A 25,233-nucleotide genomic window follows, 5' to 3' on the forward strand; every position below is an offset into this window, starting at 1 on the left:
GGGATATCTCCACATCAGGGACTTTGAACTACCCTGTCCACTTCAAAAAAGGAAGAACTGGGAGGCCCTCAGTGGTAACAAGGTGCTTTCCTGGATGACTGAGCACACTTGTTTTCAGAACACGGGCCAGCCTGGGTAAAGTATGACACTACCTCTTCAGCAAGTTACAGAGGCTGGAGTTACTAACTAGAGATTGGAATTGGCATCCTTATAACAAATTGAGGACAGAAGAAATGCAATTTTGTTAGGTAAAACAGTCAAATAAAGTGTGCTGGCTTTGGGTGGCATAATTTTCTTTGCAGTAGCTCGTATGGAGCTATTTTGGGTTTGTGCTGAAACCAGTGTTGATAAGAGAGAGATGTTTTTGGTTTTGTTTATCAGTGCCTGCACACAGCCAAGGCCTTTTCTGCTCCTCACCCCACCCAGCAGTGAACGGGCTGGGGGTGCACCAGGAGCTGGGAGGGGACAGAGCCAGGACAGCTGACCCCCACTGACCAAAGGGACATTCCACACCTCAGGGCATCCTGTTCAACATGTAAAGCTGGGGGAACAAGGAGAAAGGAGGTATGTTTGGAGTTACTGATTTCCCCAGTAACTGCTATGTGTGATGGAGCCTTTCTGGGAGATGGCTGAACACCTACGTGCCTGCCCATGGGAAGCAGGGAATTAATTCCTTGTTTTGCTTTTCTTGCATGTACATCTTTTGCTTTTCCTCATAAAGTGTCTTTATTTCTATCCATGAGGTTTTTTATTTCTCCTCCTCTGGTTCTCATCCTGATCCTGCTGGTGGGGGAGTGAATGAGTGACTGTGTGGTTCTTGGCTGCCAGCTGGGGTTAAACAGTGACAAGGACCTGTGTGGTAGCTGTAAATAAAGGGTTATGACCCTGGCACACAACACAGTTGCATTTTTAACTTTCATCCTATAGAAGTTTTGTTTACTATGAAATTCAACACAGTCTTATTTATATGTAAGTGGAATCCCTGTAGTCCTACAGAAGGAAGGTGGATTGGTACTAATGCTTTTGGTGTCTCAAGAAAAATAGTACAGAGCAGTTTGTAAAGATAGATGCCCCAAAAGGGGTAGAACTCAGCCAGCCCATTTGGTGTGTAAGAAAAAAAAACAACAAAAAAAGGACTAAACTAACTTGCAGAACAGTTTAGGGACATGTTGCTCTAAAGAAGACTAATTTTTAATTTAGATACTATTGCTGCTCGTAACAAAAGAGCGTGAGAGCTGCACCAAGGGCTCTGAGCAAAGGACTGCTTGAGCAGACTGTGATGATTGTGAAGAAGCTGAAAGATGTTGAAAAGAATCTTTATCTGTGATCACAAGTCTGTCTGTTGAGACCCCAGCAATCCAAACAGGAGCTGAGATGGTGTGGAGGTGACGAAAAAAGAAGATTGGATCTTAGAAGTGAAGTGATAGCTGAAAACTGAGATTGAAAAGGAAAAACCTCAGAGACGATGAAGAATTTAATATTTGCTTGGATGTTTTTCCTGGTGGGATGAGTTCCTACAGTTGCCGAAGTTTGAAGGACAGGCCTTGGAGAGCACGGGTTCAGAGAACAAGCAGAGAACAGCTCGGTGCATTCATTCTCGTTGTTTTCCTCCTGTTGGGCACAGTCTGTGTTTCTCCTGAGCTCTGCTGCGGGCAGCGAGCGCGGCTGGGAGCGCTGGGGCACCCACGGGTGGTACCGCCCGGCCGTGCCCCCATTATTCCTGCAGGGCAGCGGGATCAGCCTCAGTGTGCAGCCCCCGGGAGCCGCAGCGCCCGGCCGTGCGGGGACAAAGCCCGCCACACCCTGCCCGCCCCGGGCAGAGCTACACAACTAGAGAACTACAGAACTACATCTCCCGGCGGGCTGCGGAGCGAGGAGGGCACGGCCGGGCCGGGCTGGGGGCGGCCCCGGAGGCTCGGGAGGTTCAGGAGAGCGGTGCCCGCCCATCCCAGCCCGGTCCAGCCCGGTCCAGCCCGGCCCGGCAGGTGAGAGCGGCGGGCGCGCTCCGGGGATGGGGATGGGGACGGGGACGGGCTCGGCTCGGGAGGTTCCCCGCAGGGGAGGGATGTGAGCGGTGCCCCGGCGGGGAGAGGAGCTCCGGCTTTCCATATGGTGAAGGAAAGCGCTTTTCCAAGCGATCCCGCGTGTCCCAGCCCCCCTGGCAATGCCGGGGGTGTAAAGAGCGCGCGGTGCCCCGCGCATCGCCAACAACGGGAATTGTTCGGGTGGGAATAACGCAGTGGGACTTTGTGTGGATTTGGGGAACAGGAAGGCCCTAATCTGCACTCCTGGTAGGGGAGCGTCTGTGGCGTTCCCATCCCCTTGCTGGAGCCAGGGGTGCTTTTCCAGGGTAAGGTCCCTGATAAGCGGGACTTAGCAGTGCTTAAATAAAATAACAATTTTATTTAGCGTTCCTCAGGAATGTGGCCAGGATTCCCTGTTTAGTTAGAGTAAGCGGCTTCAACTATTGGCATGTAAATGGTTTCGGTTTGGTTTATTTGCTTATTTATCTCTAAATGGGGATATGAAATTGAAGTTTTATTTATATATGGATAATTTTGCCAGACCTGAAAATGGTTTGATTGAGTACTTTGTGCATAATTCCCTTTGCTGAACAAGCGTTTTAGGCATGAGAAGAAAACCCTGTAAGTTTAATGCCTGTATTTTGTTGCATAACTGAACAATCTGCAAAGACTAAGCAAATTGTTCACTCTCTGCTCAGTCTGGGTTTAGTTTGTCAGAATTCAGTTGGAATTTTGATTGCCCAGGAGTTAAAACATACCATTATCAAATGCATTGCTAATTTTCCAGCTCTATTGAGTTAGGCTGCTTTCTCTTCCCTGCTTTTCCTAGCCTAGCTTTATCTAATATAAGAGAAATTGCCTAGTAATTTTAGGTGAACCTACGAGATAGGATCAGCCTTAGAAGGCAATGTCTCAAAGCTACTCAGAGAGCCACAAAAGCAGGGTTCTTATTTTGATTGGCACTGCTCTTTGGAGATGCTGTGCTTCTCCCCTGAAGCAGATATTACTCCTGTTTGAAGTAAGCTAAAGCTGAGGCTTGAGTGCAAAGATTGCTAATGCTCACTGAAAATCGATGGAAGATAGGCCCCAAAAGCAATTAAGCAGCTTTGAAAATCAATCCACAGTTGAAGTTGTCCAAGGACAGGGATTAGATCTTTGTCAGAGCTGAAGTCTTTGTGGGAAAGGTCCTGGCACAGTGTCAAGTTAATGGCTCTTTGTTCTTCATCTTTTCCAGTCTGAATTGATATAAAAACTTGTGTATGATTTGCTTAAACTCTGCTGGCTTGTTATTTTTCCCAGAGTTTGTTATTTTATTTCCTGTGATCATAGCCTTGAAGTAAATAATCTGAAATAGAGCACTGTTGGTAATAACCAGTGCAAGCCAGAATCCACCTTCAGTTTGGCTGTATGAATTACTCAAAATAGGTTTTGGATTACTGGGTGTTTTAAAAGGCTTTTTTGCCTCCTGTTGATTTACTGCACTGTAAGTATTTGGTCATTCTGTAGGGCAATACCACTCTTTTCACCCTGTTTGTTAACCCAGGGTTTCAACAGAGCTTTCAGACCTACCCAGTATTTTTAGGAATAAAATGGCAATGCTTTAATCTTGTAAGCACTGTGAAACAAACTCAGGCTCCTCAGTGGAAGGACCAATTTGTTCTCAGTAATTACAACAGGTAAATGTAACTGTTTGGGGTTATAATCCTGGAATGGTAATACTCCCAGAAATTCTTGTTGCTTCAGTAATAGCTTGTCAAGTAATTTGTCAGTGGAGAAGTAGCAAAGCAGGGCTGAGGGTGGTAGGTGAAATGCAACTTATAGCTCTAGGCAAAGTAAATTGATTATCTTACATATTCCTATGCACATTTCTCACATTATAGTTGGAGTATTCAAATTCTATGGCCAGATGAGCAGAGGGAAAGCCTTACCTTTGTGGTTGAGTGTGCACTATTTCATTGAGCCTCCAAGAGTATTTTTTTCATGCCATACACAATCCCAGAACCAGGGCAGTCTTCTTTAAAGTGCAAGTTCCAAATGTGGCAAATAGATCTCTAATTACTGTGTAAGTCCCTGAAGAAAAGTCACTTGGAAAGTAGAGCATCTTGCTTCTCTCTGAAGAGCTTTGGTCTGCTTGTAATTAATGGTGAAAATACTTTTTTTCCCTTCTGAATACTACTGCTGAAAAAGTCCCGGATTCTTCCTCCGAACACATTATTTTTAATTAAAAACATAATTGTGTGTGTAAATGGGTATTTACATAAATAGTAAAGCACAAAACATCTTCTTCTAAAGTGGCATTTGCTTTAATATCTTGGTCATGCTAGACATGGCAGGATGGCTGACAGTGATTTGAACATACCCTGGGGTTTATGGTTGTTTTTTTTGAAGCAGCTTTATCAGTTTTTATATACATTTAAGCACATTGTTATTGAGTAAATGCTTTCTGATTGGCAGGGCTGGGAATATTCTTGTGGGAATTGTGGTAGCCATGCTTTGTTAGTTGTTCTTTTCAATGGTGCATTTGCCAGAATGAAGAGATGACCTGCGATCATGTTTCTGGCAGGATTAAAGAACAGGAACTGTTTGCTACGTTTCCTCTCTGAAAAGTGAGCTGTTACCTAACATTCCTCCAGCTTTTTTTTGGAAAGATTATTAGGTGTGATCCATGGGACAAGAAAGGGCTCAGCAAACTTTTGGGTTTGATTGTTCTTTCTTCGTCTCAAGCAATTCTCCTCACATTTATTGCACCCAGCAGTCAAAATTTGTTCATCTTGTGAATTCTGTAGTGAACAACTCTTGCTCTCCCTGTTTGTTTTGTGTCTGCAGCCTGGGTGGGCTTTGCTGTCTGATGGAAGACAAGTCTTCCTCTCAGGTAAAACATCCATGTGTGATGACTCAAAACCCAAGCTCTGTTGGAGGACCTAGCTCTCTTGGGTGCTTCATCAAGAATGTTAATTGCTCTACTCTGGTGGGTAAAGGTAGTGCACTTTTCTAGATGAAGGCCATGAATCCAACCAGAACTTAAATATTGTTATTAAGAGAAAGATAAAGTAGCAAGAATTGTTCTTGTTACATGTTTATTCTGGCACATCCTTTTGGTGTTGCAGTTATTTGACAGAAAATGATGACTACCATCTGTTCCCCTCCTCTGGCATCATTCAAAGTTCCTTTCCTCATTGGGAGTGAAGTCTTCATAGAGAGATAACAAGTTTCAATCTCTTCCTGTTTCCATAGTCACCTTTAATATTCTTTTTTCCTTTTACACTTATGGCTCTAGGCAAAATGAATTGATTATCTTATATCTGATTTTGCACATTTCTTTGCATTATACTTGGAGTATTCAGGTTTTATGGCCAGGGAGTCTGGTGCCCTAGAAAAAGAAGGAAATCTGAAATCATAGATGAAGTAAGGAGTCTCATCAAAGAGGTAAGAGGGAGTTGGACATCATCAAGGAAGGAGGAATGGTGCCATTATAGAAAAAGGAGGAAATGTGGAAAAGTTGGACATCACAGAGGATTGAGATCATCTCATGCTGAGGAAGGAGAGAGTCTCACACATAGGGAAGGACAAGTCTGGCACCATGAAGAAAGAAAAGAGTCTGGCATCAATGAGGAAGGAAGGAGTCTGGCATCACAGAGGTGTGATGGGTTTGGACATCTCAGAGGTGGGAGGGAGGGAGGGAGGGAGGGAGGGAGGGAGGGAGGGAGGGAGGGAGGGAGGGAGGGAGGGAGGGAGGGAGGGAGGGAGGAAGGAAGGAAGGAAGGAAGGAAGGAAGGAAGGAAGGAAGGAAGGAAGGAAGGAAGGAAGGAAGGAAGGAAGGAAGGAAGGAAGGAAGGAAGGAAGGAAGGAAGGAAGGAAGGAAGGAAGGAAGGAAGGAAGGAAGGAAGGAAGTCATCATAGAGGTGAGAGGGAATCTGACACCACAGAGGAAGGAGTGTTGCACAGAGGTAAGAGTGAGTCTGGCATCAGGAAGGAAGAAGACAGTGTCATCATTGAGGAAGGAAGAGAAGGATCTGACATCAGAGGTGTGACAGAGTTGGACATCACAGAGGTAAGAGGGAATGGGGTGTCCTATAGGAAGGAGGGAGTCTGGTATCAAAGATTAAGGAGAGAGTCTGGCATCACTGAGAAAGGAAGAAATCATCATAGAGATAAGAGAGAGTCTGACATCACAGAGGAAAGAAATAATCTGACATCATAGAAAAAAGCAGGAAATCTTCACTAATGGAGGATGGAGTCTCATCCTAAAGGTAAGAGGGAGACACAGAGGTTAGAGGAAGTCTGGCATCACAGGACATGGAGGTCATCTTGCATCACAGAGGAGGGAGGGAGTTTGGCATCACAGAGCTTCGAGGGAGTCACGTCATGGGGGAAGGAGCACATTTTCATTCATGTTGCCCTTACTACCTGGAGTCACGATCCTAGTTTAAATTCATAATGTGCACCTCATCTGTCTTGTAGTTTACCAGAAAATTCCTCTGGCAGTCTTTATATTCATCATTTCTGTCTCCACACCTTCTTTTAACGGAAGGCTCGTCAGGTACTTTGTTCTTACATACCTCAAACTGCTTACACTCTTATTTTTCCCCTCTAAAGCACCACATATACGTCAATTCTGCATGTTTTAATAATTAAAGGTTTCAGTAACACAGTTTTCTAACAGTGCTAATACTGTAAGCTTGTAAGTCTGCTAGCTGACAAGATCTTTCTGATTCCTTGGAAGAATCTTAAGAGACTTAGACTAATGGAAGATCCTGCAGTAAATAGCAGGGGACATGCTGTGCTGTACCACCAAGCAGTTTGGGATGAAAACAAGTCTTATCTGGAGATCAGGGCAAGCAAAACATTGGCAGTAACACCATGGCAGGGAAGGAGGGTAACCTTTTACTCTTCACTACTGGAAGATTTGGTGGAGCTAAAAATAGAGCCCAAATTTGCCTTAAGGCCTGAAGAACAATAACCTCCATCTCATTTCCTTATCTGTGATATCTCACTCTTTTGGCTCATTTCCACCTCCTCTGTAAAATGCAGATGCTGGCATAGGATGAGGAGGTGAACCTTATTATTGCTAGTAACTCTAGTGGGAGGCAAAACAGAACCATGTGCTGTTTCAATTTCTTTTCAGACGCTAGGAATGAAATGTTGAAGTAAAGCTCAAGATGTTGTTTGGACTCTGTTAGACTATGTCATTTAGTTGACTGGATAGTGGCTAAGAACTGTTTAAAAAAAACTTTTACTGGCATGTTATCCCTCCCTCTTTTAACTGGAAGATGGGTTTTGAGAGCTTTCAGCTGTGTTCACCCTCCATTGTATGCCAGGCTAATGTCACTTCTCTTTTGCACCTGTGCAAAAAGTCTGTTCTTGCTGGGATTTGAGGGTCATTAAATGGAGTAAAGGCTGGATAGGATGAATAGGATAAAATCTTTGCATGCTCTAACCTTAATGCATTATTATGGTAGTTTGAACAGTTCTTTCACCCTTAATTATCATTAAGGGTGAACAGTGCTGATTAATTATCATTAAGACTGAACAGTGCTGATTTAAGAATCCTTTCATGGCTTTTCTGTCTGCAGATCCTTAAACAGAAATTATTGCAGATGGAGAGTGCATCTCCTTTCTCCTGAATCATGCACCCAGTCATTAGATCACAATAATGGGCATCACACAGATCCCAGGCTGGATTCTGTCAGTTTGAGTTTATGTAGCCCAAAGGCTTTTTTTAGACTGTTGAAAGGGGGTGGATTTGTTCGAGCATAATAGAAGCCAAACAAGGGAAATTGAGATAAACAAATAATGTTTTTAAGCAGCATGGAAGAATGTGTGGGGCATGGCCTTGAAAGAGCAAGTAATGTTGCTTAAATATCTGTTCTTGTAAGTTGAGTTTCTTCTCCTTAAGAAAGTGGCATGCAGTATTTTAAATAATGATTGGGATATGAGATTTGACTGGTCAGTGGTTACATAAATATGCTGCCCCTGGGTGAGGCCAAGTGGATAACAGTGAACTTAGTCCCATACTACTTTTCTTTTATACTTAGACTTGGGTCTCAGTGCCTGTGGCCTTCCAGTGTAGTACTGGGGAGTTAAAAACGGATTGTAATTGTAGGAAAAATGAGGTGGGAATGTGTTGTGTAAGGTGCTCAACCACTCCCCTGGAATAATGTGCCTCTAAGGATAAGGGCTGTAAGTGCAAGTTCTGGGTGGTGCATAGGGGCACCCCCAAAGCTGAAACTGGCCCTGTTGCTTGTTCCTATTGTCCAAGGGACAAGGCAGGTAAAGAGCTGCACGGGAGCAGTGCCTCAGTGCTGTAGGTGTGGGGTATTCCTCAGCAGGGTACCCCCAAACCTGTCTTGGGAGCAGCATGCTCCACATCCTGGGAGAGGCCTGCAAGAGTGTGGTTTCACTACTTTGGGGACGTGACCTCACTCCTTGCTTGGAGCCTTCTAATTAAGTTCCTTCTGTACTGGCTAATTTCTGATTGTGAACAGCCTAGGAAAAAAAAATTGTAAAATAGGATGATATCATCTCTTCCTGCTGTTTTGGAGATAGCATTATGTGCCACCTCCCTGTGGCAATAAAAAATGTAAATGCTAAATTTCTTATCGAGACAAGCCAGAAACTCTGTTGGATTTGTATTTCCTGTCTTTGATTTGCTTTCCTGCGTAGGACGCTTTATTTCATCCGATGCCTGCCTCTCCTCCTCCCCTACCATGTTAATGTATCCTTTCTTGCTCACCTGGGAGATGTTATCACTTGTAGGCAAAGCAATTTCTGCGTTGCTAAGCTATTTTCAAGCTTGTCATAATGCTCCATAAACTACAGAAACAGGAAGATTTTCTTCTACGAGTAACTTGATGGTTTTCTGTCTGCCTCTGGTGCCACATGACGGTGAAAATGGGATGCCTGGATATGGTAGGACATAGACTGAGGGTGAAGCTGTGGGGGCTGTGCCATGTCTTAGTCCCTTTTAGGCTGAGGCAGTGATCAGGGACCCTCTTACAGGTGCCTTTTACAGGTTTTGAAGTCCTTCAGTGGGGTTGTTTTTCCTGCAGGTCTCTTGGGAAGAGTAGCCTGCAATTGCTGCTCTTTGTAAACGACGTGTAAACAAAGATGCTGCAGCAGAGAGGTGCCTTCTTGGTAAAGCCTGACGTGGGACTTTATGTAAGAGAACAAAAATAAACAGAAAAAAACACTTCTAAATGGAGCTGTTATTTCTCCTGCAGAGTAATTATTAATCAATAAACCTTGTATCTCTCAGAGTGCACCAAGTGCTCTGAGCTCCCTCACAGTGTGCTGGTAAACCAGTCTCAGAGGGAAAATGTTATTAACCCTAAGCCATGATTAACTGTGGCGTGTGTCTGAAAGCAGCAGAGTCTCACAGCTCTTGCTTCAGCCATGCAGCAGCAGTTTAGCCCTGCCTTTCAGGCTTTGGTAGCACCCTCAAAGCTGTGGGTTTTGCACATCATTCGTTGCAGGTGGGTTTTGTTTGGGCCAGGACGTGTTTCCAGCATTAAGTTGAAGGCCTGCACAGTTGCTTATTTCTCCAAAAACATGTTTCAGGTGGATTCTAATGCTGCAAGGCTAAGATGGGTGGTTACTTGTAGAAGGAGAGGGGGGTTTTACCATTAAGTTGTTTCATAGATGACCTCTCTGAAAATAAAGAGCACTGTTCTGTGAGGCATCTCTTCTGCATATTGATGAAGACAAAGCAAGAGACAGGACATGGCTTTGATGTAAATAACAATTGCTCTGTTCCTGTGGACTCCTTAGCTCTGATCTTAATGCACAGACAGAGGACAAATCAAAATGCAAGCAGGTCCTGAAAACCAAGAGTGTTTCTAACAGGGAGCTGTAAGACACTGTAAGGAACTTCGGGGGTTTTCTTGCAAACATATTTCTCAAGATGTGCTTGGCTTACTTCAAGAGGAGCTTGTTTTTGGGCTATTTACTGGGCCCATTTCATTTCAACATGTTTCTTTCAAAACATGTTTTTAAAGCAGCAAACCAAAAACATTCCTCCTTGAACTCTTTAGGATAAAAGAACTGTCTAAGGTATTTAAGTGTTGTCTAAACAATATCCACCCTGGGATACAGCAAAGTCTCAGAGCCTAAGGACCATGGAAAAAATGGAAATATTTCCTTCTAAGGTCTTGCCTTTGGTCACATAAAAAGAGGGAAAAGCCAAACCAAAACATGAGCTCCCTTTGAAGTACTCGTTTATAAAGGACACATGCCAGTGTGGTTGCATCAAGAGACTTCAGACAATAAAACCACCAACAACCACTTTGTTGTTGACATCTCTGAAAACTGAGGGTAGAAAAGTGTTATTGTACCTGTTTGTCCTTCCACAATCATGGTGCTGTATTGCTGCATCACGTAACAAGTGTTATGGAGCTGTTAACTTCCATTTCACCACAGATCTCAGCAGTGATTAGCAGAGGAAATTCTGGTGCAGATGCGTCACAACTGAGGCTGCTTTGTGCTGCTCAAACAACACACAAGAGTTCCTGGGAAGCAGCTTGAATAGTGAACTTGGGAAATCACTGCTCTGAGTGGCCTCCTCTGGGCCCAGGCTGGAGCTGTTGGTAGGAACATGTTGCATCCCAGCAGCTCATCCCTCACAAAACAATCCCTTTGAGTGAAGTGGTGCAAGTTAAAATACTGCTGACGCATTTGGTCCTTCCCTTCCTGGGCACTCACAGAAAAATGTGACACAGTTGGAGCTCTGGGCCCCGTGTTCATTATAATCAGGAATTTTACAGGCACTTTCAAGGGAACTGGGAGAGATTGAATACAGAGAGTCTCTCTGTTAGCAAAAAATAATCCAAGTCAGGATGACATCTCATGCAAATCAATTTGTCATCAGCCCCAGCTATCTGCAATAGAAGACAGGATTCTTATGAGACCTGAAGCTGATTTTGGCACTAAATACTGGATTGCAAACAAGCTCATCCTCAACTCTGTTTGGAATTCACTGCAAAAATGGATGTCTGTTCACACAACTTCTTTCCACATGCAGTCCAGGGTGAATGCAAAATACACACATCTGCACACAACCCCTGCCCAGGTCTTCTGCTGCAAAAATTCTGCTTTCTCGAGTGTCCTTGAGGGCAGATGGGGGGGAGCAGAAATGGTTCTGTAGCTCTGGGCACTCCAGTGCCTTAGGACACGAAGGTTTCTGGCTGAGGTTCTGCTCCTGGGCAGAGCAGCTCGGTGTTGGGTGCTGTGCCTGTGTCCCTGCGCTGGCAGGGGCCGTGGTGCTGATGCAGCAGAGCCAGGAGAAAGAGAGCTCTGTTTTTGGAGGTAGCCCAGCCTGAATAGTGGGGCTGGCGCTGACAGCAGCGCTTCTGTTTGTCGGGGGGCTTTGTAAACAGGTTGGAGTTGGCCAAGAGTTTGGATTTTCCCCTGTGGTGTTTACACAGTTATGGTGGTGGAGCTTTCTAGTCTAGACATGGCCCGAGTTGTGTTGTGATTTCAGGGAAGTTGCTGTTTTCCTCCGTGAAGGCTTAGAGTAGAAATGTTATAAAATGCTGTGGTAGGTATCATTTCTATGTAAAGTGCTCTGAGGTTTCTAGAAGCCCCTCCAGTTCTGCTTTGCAGTAAAATTTAATTGTGCTCAGGATGCTCCTAAACTGCATTGGTTTGTGTGCTGAGGCAAGCTGAAATTGGATAAACTTTTTAATTCTGGGCTAAGTTATGGCCTGGGTGTTGTAAAGGTGGGAAAAGAGTGTTGCCTTGCGCTCCAGGTAACATTGTGAAGAAAAACAAGCAGTGAAACAAATAAACAAATTAAGTTTTTTCAGTGCCTATCACTCCCAATAGCTCCGGTCTCTGAGGATTCAGGCACTTTCAAGGCTGTAGCACTTGCATTTGTGAAAAATAAAATTTTTTTTTGGTAGCTTGTTCAGTCTGCACAATGCCTGGCTTCTGTACAAATGTTTTAATGGGTGCTTATCTTGACTTATTTATTTATTTGTTTTCAGACATTAGAAAATTAAGCTTAAAAAGTTGACTAGAACATGTCCTGTCACATAAAGAAACTTAATTTAATTCAGTTTCATTCCTGCTCTAATCCTATGAATTCCTGTTAACTTGTGTTAAAATTCCTGTTTTGATCCAGGAGTAAATTTGGTGCATTCTGATGACTCTTTAAGCCATTCCAGAGCATCAAATTACTCTGCAGCAGCAAAACCAACAAAACCTTCTGGCTCTAGAGAGAATGAAGATGTTCTGGGTCATAAACAATCCTTGCCCTACAGAAGTTTTGAAATACTTGACATCTTAGCAATTCCCCAGCAAATGATTGTTTGAAGCACAACATTCTTTAAAATTATGCATTAAAATGATGACAGTACTGTTCCCCAAACCACCTTGCAAACATTTCTTACACTTACAGGCATGCTTGAAAACATTAATTATTAAAGACAAGTCTAAATGTTTTTTCTAGTTGTGGCATGAAACAGTCCAAATATATTCAGCATGGATTATTTTTATTGGGTTTTTTTGCTGGGGTGTTCTGTTTGACTGAAGCACAGCAGGCTTGCATCTGGATTATGCAGATGTGCTGTGAAATCAGGTTGTTCTGCACCTTGACAGAATTTTGTCACTTGGCAATGTGATCACATTTTAGAACATGATCTTTTTTCTCTTTGAAACAGTTCACAAGGAGAAGGAAAGGGAAGGTCTGAGTACCCTTTGCACTGCTGTTCAAAGGTTGTGCAAATATATCCCTGCTCCACTTCCTGGCCGACTGGGAGGTAAAAGGGGCTGCCCTCATGCTGTTCACTTTTTATTCTGTATATATGTCTTGTTTTCCTTTCCCCCTGAATCTACAGCAGTAGATGTGTAAGCCTTGCTGAAGAGATGCTCTGCCTTGGGATTTGTGGGGAATCTAGACCTTCAAAGGGAGAGAAAGCATTCAATGTGAATTACATAATTGTAATTATTAAATTATGTTGTATTTATGTTATATTTACATTATAATGACTGTTTAATTGCCACATAATCTTTTTACTTGCTTTGACTTCTGTTTTTATTAGGTGTCTTTTATTTAAAACAATTCTTCCTCATTTGAGTAGTTTAAAACATTCTATTTCAGAAATTTCACAGAAGTATTGATATCATGTGAGTGCCAGAACATCCTGTAGCTGGAATCCTGTCTAAAAAGGGACAAGTCTTTACGAATAATGTGTGTCTCTCTGAGCTGACTGGGCTCACCAGAGTCCTGTTCTCTTGCAGGCATTATGCTGCTCGAGGTGTTCCTGGTCCTGGGGACGCTCCTCCTCTACTTCTTATTTTCCAAGAAGAAAGAAGAGACTCTGCCCTTCAAAGATGGGTGGTGGGGCAAGGGACAAAAGCCTGTGACTAAAGAAGACTCAAGTATTCGGCCATTTAAGGTGGAGACTACAGAGGAAGAGCTGAGTGTAAGCAAATCTCTGTGCTGGGGGGAGGGAAGGAAGAAATGGCCAAATAGATGCAGAACATGTTTGGAGGTAATTTTTAAGTTGAACCAACAGAGTGCCAGTGATGTCCAGGTCTTGGGGGAAGGGATTTTTCAGTACTTCAGAAGATAGGTATGAATAGGCAGATCTCACTGTATAATTTTGTTCTCAGCTGGCTCTTGCATGATTGCTGGTAAATAAACCTACTCTGCAAAGCCTAATGAACATAAAAATCATATTACAGATTACTCAACTCTGTTTTTCTGTTTGTGCATTTTCCTCAGTTTGTGTAGACCAGAATAAGAACAATGTCTTTTTTTTTCCTCCCTTTCTTTCCAAAGCAATTACAAATACCTCATTTTCTTGACTGCTTTATGTTTGCAGCTGTGTTGGATGCTGATTCTTCTGAAATTAATAGTCTACTTTGGTCAACACTAAATTATTGTGGTAATTACAGTAAACACACACGTTGCAGAATTTGTTGGATAGAAAGATTTTGATTGTGTGTGTTTAAGCCTGGAATTGAACGATTTCATAGATCTTTGTGGAGTCATGGTTCAAACAATACTCATGGGATTGCTCATATTATTAATTTATAATAGATTACTAATTTCTCAGCAAGGTCTGGGATTTTTAACACTTTGCTTGCCCTTCTTAGTAATATCAAGGGACATTGGTCTCCATTATGTTTCCCCCTTATAATGCTGATACTGAAATGTGTAATTTATAACTTAAAAATGATTGAGCAGGATTAGATTTCCAGACCTGCCCTTCAGCTACTCTGTTGGCAGTAGGGAAGGGCTTTTGGCTGTCCTTCCCTGCTGAGTGATTTTGGAGTGATCTTGCAGGATCATCAGCATCCCCTGTAGCCCTGAAGTGCAGTGGGAGGGTGACTGTCATTGTTATTCCAGACTGGCAAAACTTTAATTTCAGTCTAATTTGGCCAAATTCCTGTCTATACAAAATCCTTCTGAACGTTTCCTGGTGAAGACCTCCCACCCCTGGGTTTGGGAAGGAAAACAAAAGGTTTGGCCAGATCCATGCATTGACTGTGAGGAAAGTACCCTGGGAACGCAGCACGACTTACCCTTGGAAGCCACAGCAGTGTCAGCAGAGCATCTTGCCCTCTGTGGTTCTCAGCCTGGCAGGCAGGTTAGGCAGCCCTGCAGAACAAAGGCTGAGAACAGCTGGGAATGGAAGAGGAAGGAGGCCATCTGGAGGAGGAAAAGAACAGGAACAGCTGATGGAGCATCAGCAAAAGGCACAGGTGTCTAATTAGAGATGTTATTTCCATTGTTCTAGTTTCATGTGGGAATAACTAGAAACTATACACAGCCCAAGACAGCAGACACAAATGCTTTTAATATCTCTTCTCTCTTTTTCCCTGTAGGATTTATTTAGGAGACTTGACCAGGCTCGATTCACTGAGCCACTGGAGAACAGTTGCTTCCATTATGGAATGAACTCTGTGCATCTCAGAAAGGTTGTGTCCTACTGGAAAAACCAGTTCAATTGGAAGAAACAAGTTGAAATCCTCAACAAGTACCCACAATTCAAAACAAAGATTCAAGGTGTGTAGCTTTTCCTCTTAAAATATAAACAGCAATAGATAAACTTGTCTGCAAGGGAGCTGGGTGGGAAGAAGGCTCTGGCTGTGTAACAGGGCCTTCCCTCCCTGGCTGCCGTAGTCTGGATCATTGGCATCACTGCTGAAGGAGCAGGGAGCTCCTTCCTTGTAACTGAAGCCTTTAGGACAAGGAATGACAAATGGAATTCCCTGTGCATGAGCGGGCTGTCAGCTGGTGTTAACAGGAGCCAAGCACAGGTGTTTGGAAGCAGGAGTGGATGTTAAGATGTACACATGTTCCCTGCCTCACATGCAGTCATGCACAAACTCCCACAGATGTCTCCTCATGCTCCACGGAGCTGCCCAGCTGCTGCTGTCACAGTGAAGCCATCAGCCTGGCAGCCCTCCTCAGCTGGGCAGGTTGTCCCTGCCTGGCAGGGCAGATGTGCTCTGCTGCACCTCTTCAAGCATTCCCAGTGCCATTCCCTTGGGGTTGATGTGCTGCCAGGTATGAGGGAATGGTTTCTCTTCATCCAGAGCACACTGCACCTTTCCAAAGAGTTCATTCAAGCCAAGGTCTGCTGGTGCTGGAGCTTGGTCAGACTGGGCTTTTTAAAATGCCTGATTCAGGGTGGTGCTTGGGTCCAGTTGTAGATCTAGAGCACAGCAGGCAATTGTCTCACATGGTGGCAAAATTCAACCTGAACAGAGTATTTTGTTATGTTTTTACTTGCACCCATAATTGTGTGTTATTTCAATGGTGCAGTTTGCTGTAATGTTTTAAATGGATTTGGGACAATAAATGGTGCTATAGAGTCATTAGAGCTTAAAGCATTATTTAAATGATGGTTAGTGCTGGAGAAAATAAAACCAGAAAGTCTTCCCTTAAAAAAGAAGAAAAAAAGCACCATCTGAGACAAGAAAGGGAGAAGCAGCTGAGGACAATGCACTATGTATAGCAATGGGAAGGGAAATTTCCGTGTTGGGAAAGATCACAGAGAGGAGATATGAAAAGACAAGGTCAAACATGCTGTGTATCAGATTCCTGCCTTCTGTCATCACTTGAAAGCTTTTCAGAGAATACAGAGATTCACAGAAGTATTAAGGATGGGGAAATCTCAAGTCAGTGAAAGATGGTGGGATTGCTGGTGAACTGGAGTTGATGTGAGTAAAATATGCTTAAATACGTCAAGAAATGAGGCATTCAGGCTCTGCTGGGAACAAATTCCTGTTTCCTGGAAAACAAAGCCCTGAGTTAGTTTGAGGAAGAGCAGCTCACCTGAAGCAGGTAGTGCAATGCTGTGTGAAGCTTTCCTGCTGGAAAGAGTCAAAATGGAAACCACACTGCAGATTTTACCTTTTACTGAACAAGCAGGAGACTGGTACTAACTAGAACATACATTCCTGTTTTGGTTTACTCACTCAGAGATACTGAAAGCTTTGGAGTAAAGGTAGGAAAGAACAAAAATTAACACTTTAACTCTTTTTTAGCGAGGCATAAAATCCTCAATTCGGCATGATTGGTTTATCAGCAGCTAAGATGTGTGACCTGATTACAGGAGGCTTCCACAGACAGAGAATACTTAGTGAAGGCTTTTAAAATTCCTTTTGTGTAGCATTTAGGGTCAGTGGCTGGCGACAGGAGTGAGACATTCAAGTGGAAAGTAAGGCATGCACAAAATGAGGAAAGTGATTCATGCCCCCAAACAAACAGCTAGAAGTTGTGATGGATCCTCTATCTCTCGGTGCCTTCAAGCTGCAATTGTAGGCCTTTCAGGAAGAAAAATCCCTGGCTGACTGAAGCCTATCCTGTGCCATGTAGGGACTATTTGGGTAAAATTTAAGGGCACTTGGGCTAAATGATGTAATTGTCTCCTCTGCCTGTAAGCCGTGTGAGTCACTGTGTTACCGTTGGTAGATTGCTTCACTTCTATGTCTTAATTTGCCAATTTATTTTAAAACAGAAATAGCCAACCTCATTTGGCTGCTGTGATACTTAATTGCCCATTATAAAGTACTTTAAGGTCCTTGGATAAATGTATCCAGAGAAGTGCAGGGCGTTTGCAGGCTCACCAAAAAAAAAAAGGACTGGAGAAAAGCTTTATTCCTAATCTGCTCTGTGATTAGTTTCAGTGTCATGGTAAATTTGGGCGTGCTAATTAATGATTTTATTCTTACAGGCATTGATATCCATTTTGTTCACGTAAAACCTCCTCATTTGCCTGAAGGCCAGGCTGCAAAGCCACTATTAATGGTTCATGGTTGGCCTGGCTCATTTTACGAGTTTTACAAAATCATCCCTCTCCTGACGGATCCTGCAAGCCACGGCCTCGGTGACGACCACATTTTTGAAGTCATTTGCCCATCTATCCCTGGCTATGGTTTCTCAGAAGCACCCCACAAAAAAGGTATGACACAAGAGAAGAAACTGAACCCCCATGAGCCCAGTCTCACAGTGAGGCAGCCTCTGTTAGCACAACAGCAACTCCTGTTACACACTTCTTGTTTTCCCAATGAGGAACCAGAGATCCTGTGTGTTGTGTGGGAGGAGGGAGATAAGGGGGTGACTTTGGGTGACATCACTGACTAGTTTCTGGAGAAATGTGTAGATAATTTAAAAAGAACCATAAAAAGCTATGAAGTGACAACTGAAGAGTAGTAATTGTTCCCATGAATTGTCTGTGAGTGAGCAGGCAGGGTAAATTTAATTTATTACTGGTCCTTTTGGGGGTTTTGCATCCATATTCGACAGCACTGTACAAGCAGGTGAGAAGGAAGAATTGAAACAAAGCAGTTCATGTATCCACATGGCAGATTGCAGCCAAATACCTGCTTGCTCAGCTTGTGCTCTGAGTTATGCAAACACAAGCTGCAGCAAATTGGAGCAAGGTAGTGTTTAAAATGATACTGAGTTTAGTATTTAATTGCATGTGCAGGTGAATGACATTGGGAAGGTTGGGTTTGCTTTTCTCTGCTTCTCTGGCTACAGTTTTCGTGGTCAGTGTTCAGAGCAGTGGAGAGGTCTGCAACAAAGGCTGCAGTCTGTCCTCCTCATGGTTTCTGCTTGCTCTCTGTGCTTGGGTGCTGAGCAAGGGCTTCCATAGAGTCAGGCAAGGAGAAATGGCCTTGTAGCTTTTGAAGAACTTGAACATTGCCTTGATGTGGAGAATCAGTGCTGCAGGGTCAGAAGAGTGGGTGAGATTAATGCAACAAAAGTGTTCTTTTCTTTTTATGCAGACTTCAATTCTGTGAGTGCTGCTTCTGTTTTTTATGAATTGATGCTCAGACTGGGATTCAATGAGTTCTACACCCAGGGTGGTGACTGGGGCTGGCTCATCTGCACCAACCTGGCCCAGATAGCTCCCAAGTGAGTATCCCCTTGGTGCAGCTGGTTTACTCTGTGAATAGTTATTTCCTGTGCACTTGGGAGTTCCTGCCCAAGACCTCACTGTGTAGTTTCTCTCTTTGGTGCTCAGTGTTAATCAAGAATCCAAAATTACATACCTTAGTTTATATTAAATGTTTTTTCTTTCAAACAGTTGTGCAGTAGTTTTGTAGTGGCCTTGCTGAAGTCTGGGGTAGGACAAGTACTTGTAAAGAAAAAAAAAGGAGGAATTGTGGCTTAGTGCCCTGGAGTGTGTGCTGATTACTGACAGTTGACCCTTTGACTTGTCATTTTTGTGTGAAAGGCCACACTACAAGGGGCAGCTGAGGTCATGATGTAATTAACAGGCTGGAATTCAAGTATGTCCATTTTTGTTAGTAACATTTTAAATGTTACAGGTCTCAGCACCAAGCCTGGAAGAGTTCAAGAAGCATTTGGACAATGCTCTCAGGCACATGGTGTGATTTTTGGGGCTGTCCTGTGAAGGGCCAGGAGTTGGACTTTGATGATCCTTGTGGGTCACTTCCAGCTCAGGATATTCTATGATTCTAAACACAACAACTTAGAACTTTTGTTAACTTGTGGGGTTTTTCTGTTTTTGTCTTTAGCCATGTGAAAGGTCTCCATTTGAATATGGTCTCAGTTTCAAAGCTGGGACTCCCTCAGCTGCTCTCTGTCCTGCTGGGCCGCTACTTCCCAGGGCTCTTTGGACTCCAGGATGAAGATGTCAGGAGGATGTTCCCCTTCCTGAAAAAAGGGCTCTACAGGATCTTGTCTGAGTCTGGCTACGCTCACATACAGGCTACAAAGCCGGATACTGTTGGTAAAATAAGCAAAAAAACCAACCCACTACCTTTTTTGAGCTCGGAACACTTAAGTCTCTTCACTTTAGTTGTACTTTCATAGAAATAAAATGTACAGTTTAAAATGTGCAGAATTTTTTTTTTTGCAGTGTATCTGCACATCCAAACTGAGCATGCTTCAAGTGCCACTGACCTAATTTTCCAGTTTTCATAAATAAAATAGATTGTTTAATATTTTTCCACTCCTGTTATCACTAGGGACTGTAATATCATTTCAAATGCATTTGAGAGCAAAAGATAATTTCTTCTCAGAGAATGGATCAGATTCAAATAATGTAAACTACAAGAAGCTTTTAGCTGTCTCGGCACACAATGTAGCTTATTTATTATAGCGATAAGTAAAACCTGAGAAATAAAATCAAATTTACTTTTAGTCATTGTTCTGAATCACTTGCAGACTTCCAAGGAAAAAAAAAATGTAGCTATGAATGTTCTTTCTAGATGAGCTAGTCACTCAGATGGTTTAACTACTTTATGTATCTGAGTATTAAGTGATTCTATTTTTAAAAAAACATCTTTTGTGACTGAATTGGACAACTGAGTCAAGAGTACTGACTACATTTTAGCTTGGTGGAGCAGCAATTCACTGATGGATTTTATTAAAAACATAGCTAAGGGAAATATTTCTTAAGGGTTCTCCATAAGCTTACCTACAGAGGAAGGTATGTTCTTAAAATGTGTAGGCAAAAGGCTAATTGCATGGATTTAAAATAATTTTGCTTAAGTCTTGGTTTCTAAAAATTGCCAGTTTTTCATGCTTTAGGAAAGAGAGGGAAGCTGATATCTGAAAGGTGCCTAAGCCATGCTCCTTCTCAATCAGAATTCTGATTCTTGTCCTCACCAGTCATGTGTGGTCTGTCAGAGCAGACTGTGCAGACTGGGAACCAGCGGCCAGTTCATGCTTTGGGAGCTGGAGCATTTCTGCAGTTCTCCAAAGGGCAAAGAAGAGAGGAGCAGGGCAGTGGTAGGTTCCTGAAAGGAGAAAAACACTGAAGAAATTTCTGACAGAAATACCTGCATTCCAAGTGCTCTGAGGACCAATGTCAGTTTTTCTCTATGTAAACAGATGCACTCTACTCACAGTGAGCAGATGAGAAGAGGCTATTGCTTGTCATGTCCAGCATATCTGGAAAGTGCTCAACAGAACTTTTTCAAACACTTGCTATTTCAGTTATCAATAGTAGTTGCTTAATAATTGAAATTCCACTGTCATGTTTAAATAGCAATTACTGATGAACATTGTGCCAGCTGCAGTGTTAGGAACCTTCCTGGAAGGCTGGGTTGGAGCTTCAAATATGTTGCTGCTCCTTGGGAACAGCTTTTTCTCATGTTTTACTGAAAAGCTGGGACAGTTTATGGTCCCTGTATTTCACAGCACTAGGATGTGTGATCAAAGTTCCAAGTGCAGGTGTGTTCTTTCTGTCCAAGAAAAGCAAACTATAAAATCGATATGAAGGCTTGTCTTACATGAAGGCAGTTTGCTATTGCTAATTCAGAAGATGGACCATTTAGTAGAGCCTTGCTGTTCCTTAATGACTTTCTAATAATCCTTAAAATGTTTTTGCTGTTAGATAATGCTGTAAATCCTCCTGGTCATGTGTAGGCATGTGGGGTTTGGCTCTGTAATGCTGTTTAATACATGACAACTTCCAGATTAATGGAAGCAAACCCTCCTTGGCACATAGAGCTTAATCTTATTAGCTTACCAGAAAAAAAGAAAAGCCAGCAGAAATCCAATACTGTTACATCAGTTCAAAAAACGTTCAGTGTGAGCTAATGCGGAGCCTGCTCGTTTGCAGATACTTTCAGTTTATGATTTGGCATTAAATGGTTCCAGCTCGTTGTACTGTGTTATTTATTTAAGAAAGCAGCTGATGGAACAGCTTTGTAAAGTTACATCCCCTGTATTATAACAGGCAGCTTCTCTAACACTCTGAGCTCTGTAGTTGGATATCAGTTATAGTTCAATTTTCCTTCTTCTTTACAGGCTGTGGTTTGAATGACTCTCCTGTGGGACTGGCTGCATACATCTTGGAGAAGTTTTCCTCATGGACTGATATGGAATTCCAGAGTCTAGAGGATGGAGGACTAGAGAGGTAAGCCCTTTCTCTCCTGCCATTTTGGATGAGGTGACTAAGCCCAGAGTCACAGCTGAGGAGGTTTGTCTGAAGTGGTCACCTCACACCTCAGGGAGCCTGTAGTGACCACAGCTGGTGCAGGGCTGCACTCCAGCACACAGAGGGGCAAACAGGCCATGGAGGCTGATGGATTCCCTTCCCACTTCAATCTCCTAGAAAAGAAATACACTCTGCAACTCCTGAACTGACTCACTAGAGCACAAAATCCAAATGTTTAACCCACATTTAGATGCTGGCAACTCATGATTCATCATAATACTAACAATTAACTCTGTGAATTGGCTTTGGAATTATTGTTACTGCTTTATCTACCCACCATTTGCTAATAAAGGATTATGTCTAGTGTGCAGCAGAAAGCAGAGCTGAAATCCCCTTTGAGAACTACCTGGCAGGAATGGAGAGAGGGGACATACTATGGAAAGGCCCAGTGGCAGCAGATTTGCACAGAATGTTTGCACTTCATACAGCTAATAATTTTATATGAAACATGCACTGTTTACAGCACATGTTGGTGTGTGAGGGCTCTGTTAAGGGCTCACAGTAGCATTTCAGATTATCATTAATAAATGGCACAAGCTGTTGGATGTGCTGTTCTGCTCTCACCCTCCCAGTCTGTGGACAGGAGAGACAGCCATGCTAGAGCATAAGGTTGGACTCTGCCTTCCCTGTAGGAGTTAAAATGTGACTTCAGCATCCTTAATTGGTCACTGGTAGGCAGAGGGGGAGTAATAAATTCACCTCTCCACTCTTAACCACTATTTTTTTCCTAAACGTTTTTTTTTTTTCCTCCTTACAACCAAACCAAAGTCAAGTCCCTGCTAAAGTGATGCAAATCAGTTTTCAGTTCTAATTAAGTGATCTCTTGGGATTACCTCTTCAGGAAGTTCAGCCTGGATGATCTGCTCACCAATATCATGATCTACTGGGTGTCAGGCTGCATTGTCTCCTCCATGCGTTTCTACAAAGAAAACTTGCAGAAGGGGATTGGCACACAGAAACATGAAAAGTAAGTGTGGCTTCTTCTCTTTAAATATTTTGCCCCAATCTTAATTTTGTAGTTGCATGCCTTACAGATTTCTGAATGGTGAAGAAAACACTGTTCCATCACAGTATTCTTCTGCAAGAGAGACCAGGTAGTTGATGTACTGTGCTGAGAAAACACTGTGCTCAGGTAGGAATCAGAGCCTTCAGAGGAGATCTGACTGGAGGCACTGCTTGAGGGCCTCCCATTCATGATGTATCCATCTACTTCCTGATTTTATTTCAGTTCCTGTGACTGAGTCATGCAGTCACTTTTCTTTAGTTTAGTTGATTGTAGTTTTAGTGCTATTCTGGACACACTTTGCCTGTTTTTGCAAAAGGCTTAAGTCCTTCCTTTGGAAGCAATTTCAGCCTGCTGACAAACTGCATCATGCAGGAGTCAGTGAGACTGATGTGCCTGCTGCTGCTCAGACTCTTCAGACAGCAGCTTGGTTGCATGTACTTGTGTCAGCTTGAGTATGAGTGAAGGCTTTAACCTGCCCCGAGGTATTTGCAACCACAGCTTAGTGCCCTGGTATTTATTTAGCTGTGAAACTATGCTCCCAGGAAGCTGACTCAGTTCCTGAAGCCGTTGTGGCTATGCTCTGGGCAGTATCTTGCTCTGGTTCTGCCTGCATGAGATGAGCTGTGTGAACTTCTCTGTGCCTAGAGGACAGAGTCTCAGAGTCCTGTGTAAAATTCTGACCTCAGGCTTCCAGTGGCTACGTGCCCAACACTTTTTGTATCTACATTTTGAAGTCTGTCACTTCTGACAGTGCAGCTTATGTGCATGGGATATTTAAACCTAGAAAACGTGGCTCTTATAACAAGCACAGATCATTCACACTCCTCAAATCCAATTGCTTCCTTACACTTTCTAATGTGCAGAATGTTCTGTAGTGTGCATTTGTGCCAGTTAAAAGCAAGAGCTATTTGACAAGGTATAGTCTCACATATAGAAATATTACTTCTAAACCAGTTAGAATATTAGTATCCCTCTCTTTTCTCCACCTATGAAGTAATTCTTCTCCTGCCTACCCTCCAGTTTTCCTGCCAGGCTTAGCATATTTGAGTGGTTATCTTCTCTGTAAATCTCTCTCCAGCTCTTATCAAATTGTGTGCTTGCCCCTCAAATTGAGCCCTGTGTGCAGCAAGAGGAAATTTGCTGCCCACCACCTCCTAGGGCTCTCCTCTCCATTTCCATGCTTCTGAGGCTCATGCCCTGGATCCCTTACAAAATTGCCTTAATATCATTGCAAAAACCCCCTGAAAACAACAATGAGGTTTTTTCCTCAGGAATTAGAGTGTTTTCTTCAGTTTTAGGATCTGGAAATCAAGTTTTTAATTCCTATCAAGAGTGTGCCCAACTGCTTAGGAACATTTCCTTGAGCTCTTTGATTTGTTGCAGATTTAAGTGTTTGGAAGATTACAGTGATTCTCTCTCCTCTCTCAGGCTCACAGTGCAGGTACCCACTGGCATTGCCTCCTTCCCTAATGAAATCCTGCACACACCCCAGGCTTGGGCCAAGAAGAAATACACCAACATCGTCTCCTTCCACTTCATGCCTCGGGGTGGCCATTTCGCAGCTTTTGAGGAACCTGAACTCCTTGCTAAAGATATTCTGCAGTTTGTTGACAAAGTAGAGAAAGAGCAACTCTGGAAAAAGAAAGGGGAATAACCTCCCTAAGAAACAGCAGGGTAATTACTTTTAGCTTAGCACATGTACAGGGCTTACTAAGTCTACTGTAATCCATGGAATTAGATCGTACTGTTGACCAGTTGTGAGCAAGGACAGGAAGAAAAATGCAGTGTATCTCCAGGAGATACTACCATGGGGACCAACAGATTGTGGGTTGGGCTTTTTTTGTGTTCAGCTAGGCAAGTATAACATGAGGAGTACCTGGGTATCTTCTAAAACATGTTCTGTAGTATTCTTGACTCTTGCTTTGAGATTGAAAAATAGACCTCACAACTACTAACGCACCTAGTAACAGTTTAAAGTTAGTTATAAAAGGCTTTTTTTTTTTTTTTTTTTTTTTTTTTTTTTTTTTTTTCATGGCAGCAGTAAAATTTGAGTTGCTGTGAGTATGAAGTTCCTCACATAAAGAGTGGGGAGCAGCCTGGCAGGACCTAACTTGCATGAATGCATCAATCAGCATTGATCCACCCAATCTTTAAACTGCCTTCTGCTGGCTGCCTTTCTCTTCCAGTCTGGGCTGTAAAGCAGCTTCCTGGCTGTGAAGAGGCTGGAGTGCCCTGTGCCAGACTCCTGGGATATGTGAGGAGCAGCTGAAACACACAGGTGCCTGTAGCTCAGTCCAGGAGGAGGGGCTGGGGAGGAGTAACTACAGCCCCAGCTACCTCTGCACTGAATTTGTATTCTTAAATCATAGCCCTAGGTAGGCTCCACACACTGTGGCTTTGCACTGCTTTGGCAGGGTATTGCAAATACCTCTTATTAAAGAATAAAAACCTGATTAATTCAAAATTAAAAGAAAAAAGTGCATTAAATTTTTAATAACTCTTGTGTGATTCTTTTAATAATAACTGAGATTTTGCTTGGTACCAGCTGAGAGAAACATCAGTTCAGAACCCATCAATTCTGTACTGCATCTGTCACAAAGGTCAGATTGAAGGCAAACTGCTCAAAGAAAATTGAAGGCCTGTGTGGCTTTACTAGCTCCTGTCCCTAGTGTGTGCAGCTGAGCTTCAAACAGGTCTTAAGCCATCTCCAGATGACTGATTTCAGTGTGGTTATGTTCTCCAGTCACTTCTGATGTCCTTCTCTACTTCTGAA

The 25,233-nt window shown here is 43.0% G+C and overlaps 1 protein-coding gene across 9 annotated transcripts; it reads left to right on the forward strand.

Moving 5' to 3' along the window:
- On the forward strand, window positions 1–24,957 carry EPHX1 (epoxide hydrolase 1). Of its 9 annotated transcripts, none has more exons than XM_083856836.1 (9): window positions 1–140; window positions 13,260–13,444; window positions 14,853–15,033; window positions 17,210–17,437; window positions 18,267–18,396; window positions 19,023–19,237; window positions 21,265–21,373; window positions 22,296–22,421; window positions 23,889–24,957. In XM_083856836.1, exons 2-9 carry the CDS (start codon window positions 13,265–13,267, stop codon window positions 24,112–24,114), a joined length of 1,395 nt encoding a protein of 464 aa, XP_083712962.1. In that variant the 5' UTR covers window positions 1–140; window positions 13,260–13,264; the 3' UTR covers window positions 24,115–24,957. The 9 variants fall into 9 exon arrangements, with proteins under 9 accessions (XP_083712962.1, XP_083712966.1, XP_083712963.1 ...); XM_083856840.1 differs by having other exon boundaries at window positions 113–135; XM_083856837.1 differs by lacking the exon at window positions 1–140 and adding an exon at window positions 147–248.
- The last annotated feature ends 276 nt before the right edge of the window (window positions 24,958–25,233 follow it).

This window comes from Zosterops lateralis (genome assembly GCF_965231275.1).
Source record: "Zosterops lateralis genome assembly, chromosome: 3".
Lineage (NCBI taxonomy): Eukaryota > Metazoa > Chordata > Aves > Passeriformes > Zosteropidae > Zosterops > Zosterops lateralis.

What these genes read in the sequence shown, in the direction of transcription:
- EPHX1 (XM_083856833.1), top strand. An exon ending in AGAAGCACCCCACAAAAAAG is followed by an intron (nt 17,438 to 18,266) that starts GTATGACACAAG and finishes CTTTTTATGCAG; the next exon opens with ACTTCAATTCTGTGAGTGCT. An exon ending in TACAAAGCCGGATACTGTTG is followed by an intron (nt 19,238 to 21,264) that starts GTAAAATAAGCA and finishes TCTTCTTTACAG; the next exon opens with GCTGTGGTTTGAATGACTCT.